The sequence below is a fragment of the Myotis davidii genome, unplaced genomic scaffold (genome assembly GCF_000327345.1).
Source record: "Myotis davidii unplaced genomic scaffold, ASM32734v1 scaffold199, whole genome shotgun sequence".
Lineage (NCBI taxonomy): Eukaryota > Metazoa > Chordata > Mammalia > Chiroptera > Vespertilionidae > Myotis > Myotis davidii.
In genome coordinates, this window is record NW_006290680.1 from 1,515,474 (window position 1) to 1,528,848 (window position 13,375).

General features: G+C 40.0%; 1 protein-coding gene across 3 annotated transcripts in view; it reads left to right on the forward strand.

Moving 5' to 3' along the window:
* Window positions 1–13,375, forward strand: part of TOP1 (topoisomerase (DNA) I) — an 82,248-nt gene that overhangs the window by 33,024 nt on the left and 35,849 nt on the right. For all 3 annotated transcript variants that reach the window (XM_006763781.2, XM_015563911.1, XM_015563912.1), the window contains exons 3-5: window positions 8,561–8,684; window positions 10,016–10,071; window positions 12,793–12,888. In XM_006763781.2, coding sequence (XP_006763844.2) covers window positions 8,561–8,684; window positions 10,016–10,071; window positions 12,793–12,888 — 276 coding nt within the window. The remainder of the gene's footprint in view (window positions 1–8,560; window positions 8,685–10,015; window positions 10,072–12,792; window positions 12,889–13,375) is intronic.

Sequence of the window (13,375 nt, forward strand, 5' to 3'; positions counted from 1 at the left end):
CATCCGAGAGATGCAAATCAAAACAATGAGGTACCACCTCACACCTGTCAGAATGGCTATCATCAAATCAACAAATGACAAGTGCTGGAGAGGATGTGGAGAAAAAGGAACCCTCCACTGCTGGTGGGAATGCAGACTGGTACAGCCACTGTGGAAAACAGTATGGGTTTCCTCAAAAATTTAAAAATGGAACTGCCATTTGACCCAGTAATACCACTTCTAGGAATATATTCCTGCTAGCTTTTGACTGTGTGCCTCTCTTGCCAGTTTTAAACCCGACACTTAGGCTGAAGTGACATTTTGGAAAACCAGGGAAGACAGAAAAGCACTGCTGTGAAATAGTAAACAAGTGCTTTTCCAGCCATGTTGGCCTTGCTGATCCATACAGTCAGTGTGAGAGACATTTGAGAGTAAGGATGCTTTGGGTTCTGCTTTCCTTTCAGTTCCAGATCCTACTTGAAGTAGAATTAAGAGAATGTAGGATCTTAGGAAGATGTACTGGAATTAAGCAATTGTATTAGTGGAATTTCAGATTAGGGAAATTTTTCAGAAGGTAATCAAAATGTTTAAAAAATATATATTTTTATTGATTTCAGAGAGGAAGGGAGAGGGAGAGATAGAAACATCAGTGATGACAGAGAATTATTGATTGGCTGCCTCCTGCACACCCCTCACTGGGGATGGAGCCCAAAACCAGGCACATGCCCTGACCGGGAATCAAACTGTGACCCTCCTAGTCTATAGTTCGAAGCTCAACCACTGAACCACACTGGCCAGGCTGAAGGTAGTCAAATTTAAAAAGAGATGTTTACTCCTGTCTTTTTTTTTTTTTTTTTTTTTTTGGTGAGCTGTTTGCTGAAGCCTTTTATTTATCTGCACATCCCTGTATCATCAACCTGTCTGGGGGAAATGAACAATTAACATAGGTAGGTAGAGAAGAGGGTTGGGTACTTTAAAAATGAGGAAACTGAGTACATCACCACCATTCACATAGGAATTAATGTGATGTAGTGAAAAGCACACTAAAGTAGAACTCAAGGCCAGGTTCTCCCATTTACTAACCTGGGTGCCCCACATTTACTAGCTGTGTGTCCTAATCCAAGCCACTTAACTTCCGGGTCTCATTTTCCATTTTGGTCAAGTGTTGAGAGCATTACTGGCCCAGTCATGTTTCCGAGTTTGTTATAACATACTAAACAATTGAAATGATGATGGTGGTGGTGGTGATGACAATGATGATTGCCACAAAGCCTGGTGAGTATCAATGAGATATATTGGAGCTGTCAATTTTGTTAGTTGAATCTAATTAAAGATTTCATGGTGGAAACAGCATTTGAGTTAGTCATTGAAAGATGGTTAAAATATATTGATTTCAGAGAGAAAAGGAGAGGGAGAGAAAGATAGAAACATCAATGATGAGAGAGAATCATTGATTGGCTGCCTCCTGGATACCCGCTCCTGGGGATTGAGCCCGAAACCTGGGCATGTGCCCTTGGTCATAATCGAACCTGGGACCCTTCAGTCCGCAGGCTGACGCTGTATCCACTGAGCCAAACCGGCCAGGGCAAGATGGTTAAAATCTTGCAAAGAAAGGTGATGGCTAGAAAGAAGGGCATTTAGGACAATAAGAAAAGCATGAACAAAACATGGAAGCATTGTGTAATATACTTTGCTCTGAGAAGACTCCAGTTGGGTGGGTGCCTGGATTAACATGATGGAATGGTAGAAAATGAGACCATAAAAGTGACTTGGGGCAAGACTATTAAAAGCTATTTCAAGAAGTTGGGACATTAAAAAAAAAAGTTTGGGACTTGATTCTAAAGGGAACAAGAGGCCACTGAAAATAGTTGAGAAAGGGAGATAAAGAATTTAGCCACAAATGGCATGAGGGGTCTAAGAAAAATGGCTCCTAGTTTGGATAAGTGAGTGGCTGTTTACCCTATTAATAGGGGTAAGGAACTTAGAGATAGGGGAGAAGTGGAAGTTGAGTATATGTATTGGCTTGGCCATCCCTTTATCCTTTCTGGCCTGCAAACAAAGAATTAAATAATTTCTGAGATTCCATTCAACTCAAAGTTCCAATAATTCTCCAGATTTTGAGCATTCAGTGATAAGCATTAAATCTTTAATTCTGAAGAGTCTTTCAGAAACTGCTGTTGTGTTTTTCCCCCAAGACAACAACTTAGTTTACCTAGAATTTTTATTTAGCAAACATTTAAGCTTTAATTGTCTGCCTTCAAAGGGGCTATGTATTTCCTCCCTTCACAGCCTTGAATCTCTCTCTCTCTCTCATCTCTCTCTCAGCTCTCGGCTCTCCTTTAGAAATCCACTGGGATTCTATTGACCTGCAGTGAAGGACTGGCTGCCTTGAGCAGTCAGGTAGCTGAGATGAGTGCCTACCCTTAGCCATTAGTGGCTAAGTCCTATCAGAAGACAAAGAGGCTCCTTCTGCCCCCAATTCTGCCCCCTAGCAGTGCCTCATGTTTTTGTTTGTTTGCCTCACTTGATATTTTCCCATTGATTTTTAGAGAAAGCGAAGGGAGGGTGGAAGGGAAAGGGAGAGACAGAGAGAGAAATATCGATGTGAGAGAGACACATTGATTGGTTGCCACTCACACGCACCCTAACCAGGGCCAGGAATTGAGCCTGCAACCTAGTTACATGCTCTTAGCCAGAATTGAACCCAGGACCCTTTAGTTTACAGGCTGACGCTCTATCCACTGAGCCAAACGGGCTAGGGCTAGCAGTGCTGCGTTTTTGCTTTATTTGGGAAGTATTGTAACACAGCTGTCCACTCTGGAGCCACACTGCCTAAGTTGAAATCCTACTTATCTCTCCTTAGATATGTCTCCTTGGGTGAGTTACTTAACCTTACCTGCCATGTCTCAGTTTCCACATCTGTAAAATGGAGATACTAGAACTTATCTCAGTCTTTTTATGGGAATTAAATTGCTTAGAAGAGTGCCAGGCACTTAGTGGTATTCAAGTATCTGTTAAATACTTTTATCGATGATAGAGGACAGATTGGGGTGTTTGTTTGTTTGTTTGTTTGTTTTCTTTAACAGATTTAAATGGTTTCCCATAGCCAACATCCTAGCGTCCCAGAATATCAGACACGGGCTTTTTGTGTGTTTTTTTTTTTTCTGAAGAGATAGCAAATGCTATCCGGGGCAGAAGGAAAATAAATGCTTTTCCCTCCTGGCATTTCCCTTCCATCTTCTGCCCGAGTGCCTAAGAGTGATAACCCTGGTCAAACTTGTCTACTCAGCTCCAGCAACCGTCACAGACAAAGCTTTCACTGTCGTCACTTTAAAAATAGTGTAGGTTACTTTTTCCTTGGTGGAATTTAGCTCATTGAAGCCTAAGACTGGCATGAATACTCTTGGAGAAGTGGCTTTGACTCTTGCCATTTGTTCTCTTTGGCATTGACTTCTGCTTATCCAGACTCTGCTGGTGTGGTGGATCTTACCCTCAGACAGACATGAGCCTTGAGCCCCTGGAGTCAGCATGTGTGCATAGCCACTAATTGGGTGTTTTCTCATTCAGAGTTGCTGATGATGAAGTTCCTATTTCATCCCAAAGTGTGACCATTACAAAGGTTCTGAAATATTAGCTACCGTCAGTGCTTTGGCCTTCAGTGTATCTCAGTCTAAATTCATTTTTTAAAATATATGTTCTTCAAGTCTTTTGGTTCCATACTATGACCAGTTTTAAGCCTTTCTCCCAGTTTATTTTTCTTATTTATCCCTGCTGAAGTTTCTTCAATTTCTCCAACATCTATTCGACAGCCTCTGAACTGGCTGATATTTGTAGCCTTCAGTGGTATTTAGTGAGTTTGACATTGTGTATGTAAAAGTAGTGGATCAGTATAAAGGCAAGAGTAACATCTCTTAAAACAGGCAGTCAACACATGAACTCCTACACTGGTCTAAATTTCCATCATCTACCAGTGGGAAAGGTGCTGCTCTTTAAGCCACCATAAAAGCCAAGTTAGTTCTAAACATTTTGGAAAAGAGGTACATGCTAGGAAATCCTGAGTGATGATGAGTTGGCCTAACTCAGTGGTCGGCAAACCGAGGCTCGAAAGCCACATGCGGCTCTTTGGCCCCTTGAGTGTGGCTCTTCCACAAAATGCCACGTGCGGGCGTGCACATACAGTGCGATTGAAACTTCGTGGCCCATGCGCAGAAGTCAGTTTTCGGCCTGGGCGAGTCTATATTTTGAAGAAGTGGTTTGGAAGGGGGGGGTGTTGGGTGACGGGAGACGCAGCATCACGCAGCGCGGGGGAGGCAAGCGCGCGATTCATGCACGAGTTGAGTGAGCCAATCAAGACGAGTGTGGATGGGAGAGTTGGAAGGGGTCGACCTGAGCGAACGTATCAATCAGATTGAGGATGTTTTTAGCAAAGGTCAGCTTAGGAGTACCCTAATTAAGTTAACAATGTACCTACCTATATAGTTTAAGTTAAAAAAAATTTGACTCTCAAAAGAAATTTCAATCGTTGTACTGCTGATATTTGGCTCTGTTGACTAATGAGTTTGCCGACCACTGGCCTAACTGATCCCAGATTTGCTCCATTTTCTACCACTGGCCAAATCCTGCTCCTAATTTCTGTGGCACAGCCCTAATTAGACATGTGTCTGTCACAGGACTTTGTCCCCCAGATGCATTTGCTTCTTCAGGTAGATGCCTAGAAAGCACTGGCACCATGGTTTGCCCTTTGCCAGCACTTCTGCCTCTGTAGGGGTTATGGATGACGGGTAGGACCTCAGTCCTCTCTATTTCGGGAGATAGGGACAGGAACAGCAACTGACAAGTAGATATATTAACATTGTATTCAGATGCTTAGTAGAGCTCCACAAACTCGAATTTCTAACAGTTCCAGTAAGATGCCTTGTATACCACAAGATGTCCTTACTCCTGAATCATCTGAGTTCACTTAATGTAAAAATCCAAACCTGTTCTCTTACATCTAAACATTGGGAGAGAATTTCCTTTGGAAAGTTAAGTTGATAGTTTCATTTCATTCTGGTCTTTGTGTTTGATTACGACTACAACGGGGTTACTATTCTAACAGGGACTTTGAATTTCCTGAATCGATTTCCCTCTGGGTAGCAAGCAGAGGAAGTGTCTGACTTTTTTTCACTTTCCTGGGTGGCCTGCATACTGTCTCAGTGCCTTGTCATTTGTTGCCTTCTTTCCCCTTATCTCTGGTCAGTGTGATAATGAACAACAAAGCTGAAAGCTAGAGGGCTGTGTGCACTTACAAATTGCCTGTGCTGTGAATGCCAAAAGGCCAGAAAGCCAGTTTTTAGTGAAATAGAGTAATGTTCTAAGAAATGCCTTCATTGAGGAAGAGAACAAGGGGGAACAGTGGAACATAAAGGCGGATAGAGTGTTTCTAAATTTAGATTCCTGAATTGGCCATTTATAGTTTTGTGGGAAGACAAAATGAGGAGCAGCTATCTCAAAAGGTTTTATCGTTTCAGTTATCCAAGATCTCTATTCTAGAAAGTTTCTACTTGGTGGTAAAATAAAGTCTTGACCTTAATATATCTCAGATTGGCTGTGCATTTGTCTCCTGCTCTAATCTGCCTTTAGTGGTAGGTATTAACTTTATAAAAATGTAATGGTATTGATTTAGTGGGAGGCACTCTGAACTTGGAGATGGAAACATGAGTTTAAATCTTAACTTTGCTTCTTTCTAACATATAACTTTGAATAAGACTGAACTCCAGGCTCCTCTGTTTCTAAATCAGTCTAAGGCAGTGGTTCTCAACCTGTGGGTCGTGATCCCTTTGGCAGTCGAACGATCCTTTCACAGGGGTCGCTTAAGACCATCCTGCATATCAGATATTTACTTTACGATTCATAACAGTAGCAAAATTACAGTTATGAAGTAGCAATGAAAATAATTTTATGGTTGGGGGTTACAACATGAGGAACTGTATTTAAAAGGCCAGAAGGTTGAGAACCACTGGAAGGGAGTGAATGAAACAATGTGTGTGAGGATTGAATGAAACAATGTGTGTGAACATACCAAGCACATTGCTTGCTTAGAGTTTTTCACTTCGTGGGGGGAAGTATATTCATCCAGTAATATCTTGGATGTAATTGTTGCATATTTTTTGCGTTTAGGCAAAAACTTGTGTAGATGTCCATAAATATCTCCTACAGTTAATGTTAAAAAACAACAACAGACAACTAAAACTACAATGCCTGTAGAATAGAATAGTGATAATTACCATACATTTTGCTAGTAATATCAAAATCATGTGTAAATTCCTGAAGTGGATCAGTTGCAATTTTGGCAACTTTGCAATTTTACCCGTCATTCTAAAGCTGGAGTGTTGTGCAATTGAGAGCTCTTTTTGTACAGAGTAAAGAATAAATTTTTTGACAAAGCATTGCATTTTGGTAAAAACAGATTATGAGAGTACGTAGAGAGTGACATTATAATGATGCTGAGAATAAAAAGCCCAGTGGGAAAGCTTGGTTGCCATGTGCCTCTAGGCACATAGGAATTAGACTCAGCTGTTATGAGCTCAAAAGAAAAGTTTGCTCATGTGGAAACTTGTTATTTCAATATGTGGCACCTCTGAGTAACTTAAGGAGGGCATAGTATATAAACAAGGGAAAATGGACTTCTTTCCCCCAGACATTTCCTAGATCTTCTCTATCCTGTAGTTGTGTGTTTCTATTAGGCCCCATATCCTCTGGCTAGATTTCATAGTTTCTGCTTATTACTTGACCCCCCTATATCCATTTGGGGCTCCTTTGGTGTACAGAAATTTACGTGACAGCAGATGCTCTCCTCACCCAGATTCTGTGGCTCTCACCTCACTAGATGCTATCATTTGTTTATCCATTTTTGGCCTTCAGTGTAGCTAAGTAAGCTGGCCGAATCTCTTTAGGACAAAATTCATGGGGTGAACATAACCTAATGAGCCCATTGCTGGTAAAATCTTTTTTTTTCCCCCTGGGCTGAAGGTGTTAATGTGACAGATGGGAAATGCAGTCTGTGGTAGGAAAGGCAAGGTGCCCATAGGCCTGATTGTCCCTGTCAGCTGTTTTGTGTGTGGGATGAACCCCACCAATTCATAGCACTTGAGTTCAAACTTCTCTTTGTTAACTTGTGGAATATATTGGTGAGGTAAGCAAGGATCCTAAATCATCTGCTTGGTGCACTGAAGAAAACAGTCATCCAGTGTTCTGCCATCTTAAACTAGAGCATGTGGTTTTTGCTTATTGCCCGTCTGTCTTTGTTCACATCATGCTTTTTATGTTGTTGCAGTCATTTTATATGTGTATGTATGTATTGTTCTATACCTTTAATATAAGGGACTTGAGCATCTGCAGGATTGGTATCTGTGCCTGGAAGAGATGGTGTTCCTGGAACCAGTCGCCCTTGGATACTGAGGGACGACTGTATCCCTTTTTTCCATTTGCGTCATAAACATTTCCCATGTATATTTGTAGGACTCATAAATTATAGCATATTAGCTACCTAATTTGATATATCACAGTTTTTTCCTGTTATTACTCACTAAGGTTATATCTAGTTTTTTGGTGGTTTGTTTATTTTTGTTTTTTGTTATGGGAAGCATCAAAATAAACATCGTTTTGCAATGTTATTTTCCAAAGAGAAATTTCCAGGAGCTAGATGTCAGGGTGTGGACAATGTAATGGCTTTTGCTTTGTGATGTTGTATTTTGTTTTCCAGAGGCGCAGTGCCTTTCTACACGGCTGCCAGTGTATTTACAACCCCTTTTAAAAGCAAGGCTTTTAAACGTTTTATATGCCTTGCTTTTAGATGGGTCTTTTCTTATTGTAAAGAATGGACCAAGCAGCTTCATCTAGAAGTAGCTAACTTTTTCTAGTAAAAACTAGCAGGAAACATCTATTGCAGTGGTTCTCAACCTTGGCTGCACATTAGAATCACTTGGGAATCTTGTTAAAATCCTGATTTCTGGGCCTCATCATTAGTAACAAAGAAACAGAATTTCTGGAGGATGAGGCCCAGAAATCAGGATTTTGACAAGATTCCCAGGTGATTCTAATGTGCAGCCAAGGTTTAGAACCACTGATGTATTGTGTTGGACTGCTCACTGCACAAAGCCGTGGCTTGGCTACATATCTGATATATCTTAAGTCTGGCTCAGAGCTACCAAGTGCATTTTTGGTGAATTGTCTTTACTCCTCACATCAGATGTGAATGCTCAAGTTGAAGTTTTCATTATAGGTTTTTTGCTGGTGGAATATTGTAGAAGTACAAAGGAGCTTGCTGTATATTTTTAGTCACTGGTAAAAAAAAATGTCCTGGTTTATTTAGAATGACTGTGTTTCTCTATATGGTTCCTTTGCTCCTTTGAAAAAATAAAAACATCAAAATAAAGTCCCGTGTAGACAAAAGCATCTACTTGAACCTTCAGGACTGTTTACTTAACCATTGTAAGTTTCCATGGTTCATATGATCTTAAGTTATCTTGTGAGTTTATCTTGTGAAATGAACCCTCTGTTCCCTCCTCTGGGCTAACCATTTGTGTCTTATTTTTCACAGTGAACATAAAGATTCTGAAAAGAAACACAAAGAGAAGGAAAAAACCAAGCACAAAGATGGAAGTTCAGAAAAACATAAAGACAAACATAAAGACAGAGACAAGGAAAAACGAAAGGAGGAAAAGGTACAGAACTTTCCAGTGAGAGAGGAAGAGATGGGATGTACTTTTCATTTTGTTTACCTTTTAAACAGATAATGAAAGTACCTTCATTGCATAGAAAGATCCAATGGCCTTTGAGTGAAAAGGTCTGTCAGGAGACTTTAGAGTCAACCATAGTCTTAAACTATGAAAACAAGGTCTGTTGCCACTGTATAGCATATCTATTCAGGTCATTATTTTATATGGCAAGTGGATAAATTGAAGATGTAGTGTTTTGGAGATGTCAGTTTTCCTTCATGGGGAAAATTAATTCTGTTTTGGGGGAAGGGCTTAATGCTACCTTGGTCCTCTGTTGAATGAAAGTTCTTACTGAGTGAAAATGTGATGCTGGTGCCTTTGCTGACTTTTGGTTCTAGCAGAACCAGTGTAGCCGTCTTGAAACAGCTGGCCTCCTCTGGCTGCAGATGAGTAGTGTTGTGCATAGACTTTTAAAAAATTGTCTTAATTTTAGGTTTTAAAAATAACATTTATATTTGGTTAATTCAGATAAGTGAAATAGCAAATATAGTGAAAAATACATTTCCCTTCTATCCATTGCTCACTAGCCTCCATCTTTCCCTTTCTGGAGGCAGCTACAATGCCAACTATTCTTTTGTATTTTTCCAGAGATGTGTGTGTGTGAAGATTTTTGAAATACCCCTCTGACAAGTCTAGAAAATGGGAATTTGAAGAAAGGAAATGTGAATACACTTTTCCAAACCAGAGAAAGCAGGAAATAGACTATTTTTTAAAAATATATTTTTATTTATTTCAGAGAGGAAGGGAGAGGAAAAGAGAGATAGAAACATCAATGATGAGAAAGAATCATTGATCGGCTGCCTCCCACGTACCCACTACTGGAGTTGGAAACTGCAACCTGGGCATGTGCCCTGACCAGGAATCAAACCATGGCCTCCTGGTTCATAGGTCCATGTTCAACCACTGAGCCACACAGTCTAGGCTCATTTTGTTTTGTTTTTTATTTCCTGTCTGCACTGCGAAGGGCAAATCCTTGAGAGGTGGAGTATATTTACTGAGGGAGGGGGCCCTGCCATAATTTAAAGGTAAAAAGCTGTTATTTTGCACGGAAACTTTTCTCAGTGTATTGGATAGTTTATCCTGAAGAATTGTATAAAATGAGTCTTAGAAAAATATGAAGACCTTCAGTTCACCTGGTCAGCAAGAAGAAGTCCGTATGTGATTAGGGTGTCCCAAGGATTGAAGTCAAATGTTCTCTAATAAAGAGAGAGGCTTCTTTATTAGAGTCAAATGTAGCTTTCAAGGTACTAATCAGTTACTGTTGTTTGACTTTTCAGGTTAGAGCCTCTGGGGATGCAAAAGTAAAGAAGGAGAAGGAAAATGGCTTCTCGAGGTAAGAGTCCTCTGCTTCCTGTGGGTGCCCTGCAGGCCAGCTGCCCATGTGTCTGCTGCCCAAGTTTGCCTGTACCTAACACACACCGACCTGGCCACCTCCAGGTTTCCCAGCAAGTTGGCAGTGAGAGGACGTGGCTAAAGTCCTCTGAGCATTTCCAGAGTGCCCTTTAGTGAGTCTGACCAGGATATTTTCCAGAAGTTATTTTGAGTGGAGAAGGTTGACAGGAAGAAATTTTTTTAAATTGCGATAGAATTTACATACCATAAAATTTCACCCTTTAAAGTGTATAGTTTATTGGGTTTTAGTATAATCACAAAGTTGTGCATCTTTCCCAGTATTGCACTATCTGATTTCTGAACCTTTTCAACACCAAAAGCAACGCCATACTTAGTCAGTAGTAATTAACAGTAGTATTCAGAGGCTAATATATAGATGCCTTCTTGACCTACATTTTAGGAATAGGTGTAGACTTGAGTAGATACAGGGTGTGGCAAAAGTAGATGTACAGTTGTGAGTACTGGAAACACAATCTGCACAGTCTAGAGGTCACTTTTCCTGTGCTATTTTTGTTGTTATGATTCTGTTTTCCTTATCAACCTCAACTTTTTAAAATAAGTCTAAGAATCCCCTCTAGCTTCAAAAAACTATAAATTTATGGTCATATATTCTCATTTGCCTCCACAAAACATCAGAATGGATTTACTAGAAGTTGTTGGAAGTAAACATTATTGACTTGGACAAAGTCTTTTGAGAGTTTTGCTTCCTTGAAACTTCGAACTTCCAGTTTCGTTTGAAAACTGTGTTATGTCCTCCAGGTCCTTTAGACCAGGAGCAGCAGGAGCCCTTTTCAGGCATGTTTTATAACTGTTCTAGGAATGCTGAATAATAAAATTCACTATAAGCTACCATAGGCATTCTGATTTCTTAGATAAAGTGACTGAGCACAGGGAGGCTATTTTCTGCCAAGAAACTGACTGAGTGGATTTTTATTAAACTAAATACGTACTAAGAAAAAATGGACTCTTTGGACTTGGAATAGTTTTATTAAACTAATACGTACTAAGAAAATAATGGATTCTTTGAAACTTGGGTTCAGTTTCAGACTCTGGGTTAGAAGGTTAGGAACACACCTTTCCAGGCAGTGGGCTCTGCATTTGCTTTGCTGGACTGCTTATTTGCTTGCATGTGTATCTGCAGAGAATCACTGGATGGAACCCAGTTTTCTGAGACATTGTTTGTAACTTCACCTGTGGCAATACTAGGATCTGGCATTTACTGGCTGGGTAAATGGCAGTGTTTCTTTCTTTCTGGCACAAAGCTTGTGGAGATTTTGGACCCTTGGATCTATGTTAGTCACTTTTGTAGTTGGAGGGAACAGCTTTAAAGGCTGGCATTTGGGGAGTGTGCAGAAATAAGGAAGGAAAGCTAATTGCTTTAAACATTCAAATTCTTCTGCAAGCAAGGCGATCCAGTATGCTTAAGGGGATGAGGTGATGTGGAGGTGGCATTATCTACTCTTAAAACCCTGTGAATATCCTGACTTTTCTTTGCAGCTGAGTTTGTGTAAGCTTATCCCCTGGGTGTCTTAGAGGTGAAGCTTCATGTCCAGAGACCATTCCCTGTACTGAGTTAGTTAGCTCTGTAAGTGCTTCTGGCTGTAAGCAATGAGGTTCTGATCAGATGTGTTAAGCCAGGGAACATCCCAAGGCTGTGGTGATTATTGGTTTCATGGCTTTCTCTCTTCTTCCTTCTGCTTTTTGGTCCAACATAGTTGTCTATAACAGAATTATCTTTTTAAATTCAAAAGACAAAATCTTAATAAAGATAAGGCAAGGCACTCTTCTTTATGTCAAGTAAATAAACCTAAGGAGGACATTGAAAATGTCTAAACTTGCCGAAACCGGTTTGGCTCAGTGGATAGAGCGTCGGCCTGCGGACTGAAGGGTCCCAGGTTCGATTCCGGTCAAGGGCATGTACCTGGGTTGCGGGCACATCCCCAGTAGGAGATGTGCAGGAGGCAGCTGATCGATGTTCCTCTCTCATCGATGTTTCTAAATCTCTATCTCTCTCCCTTCCTCTCTGTAAAAAATCAATAAAATATATTTTAAAAAAAAAAAAGAAAAGAAAATGTCTAAACTTGGCTTAGAATGAATTGAATTTGTCCTGGGCCTCTCATTTAGCATGTGCCCTTCTTTTGTTGTGATGTCATCTTGGTTGTTTTCCCATGCAACTAAGGTTATTTTCCTTAGACCTTTAAGGTACCAAGTTTGGGAAATAAAATTTTATTCCTTTCCTTGTGGAAACTGTATATTAGGTTTTGGAGCACTAGAATGATCACTTCGAATCATTCCTGGAGTCAGATACATAGTCTATCCTTCATGTGAAGTGAGGAAACAATTCAGTTTAAGTTTGTTCCTGTTATGGTTTGGGTCATGCTGGCAAAGGCAGCTAAGATGTAGGGGAGATGAAGACTGACTTAGAGTAAGGAGTCCTGATCCCAGATCTTGATGTGCCTGTTCATCTGTGAAGTGAGGACAATACTATCTACTTCACAGGGTTGAAGTGAGAATTAAGTGAGAAAAGTGCTCATGGAAAACCTTTATAATAGATACAAGTTGTTCTTATATTAGCTGCTTGTCAGTGCAGTAATTTATCCCTGCTTTGGATTACTTGATGTGTAGATGTTTCAACACTCATTAACAATTTTTTTCTCTCTAGTCCACCACGAATTAAAGATGAACCTGAAGATGATGGCTATTTTGCTCCTCCTAAAGAAGATATTAAGCCATTGAAGAGACCTCGAGATGAGGATGAGTGAGTATATCTCATTACTTTGATTTTTTTTTTAAAACAAAAAAGGAGTTGTTTAAAGGATAAATGTGATGTATGTCTCTGCAATACACAGAGAAACTGCATTAATTGACTTTTACTCATTTGGAATTTGTGATTAATGGACTGACTGGGTGACTGATCTCTGTTTGAATTATGAGAAGTAGGGTTTGCTGAGCAAATAAGTAGTGTACCTGAGGCTTAAATGGAGAATATATATTTCTATTTTTCTTATTAAAAAGGCAGTGCATATTGTAGGAATGTCAAATAAAACAGAATTCATGAAGAATATTTAAATTATTTAAATTAATTTAGGTTTATCATCACTTATCACAGATAAGTTTTCACTGGTAAACCAATTCCTCCTGGGATCTGTGCCTGTCAATACATTCTAAGTGAAGTTTCCGTGTGTAGGATTTTGCTCTGAAATAAGACAGGTATTTGAGACTTACAGGTACCTCTTTCTCAAATT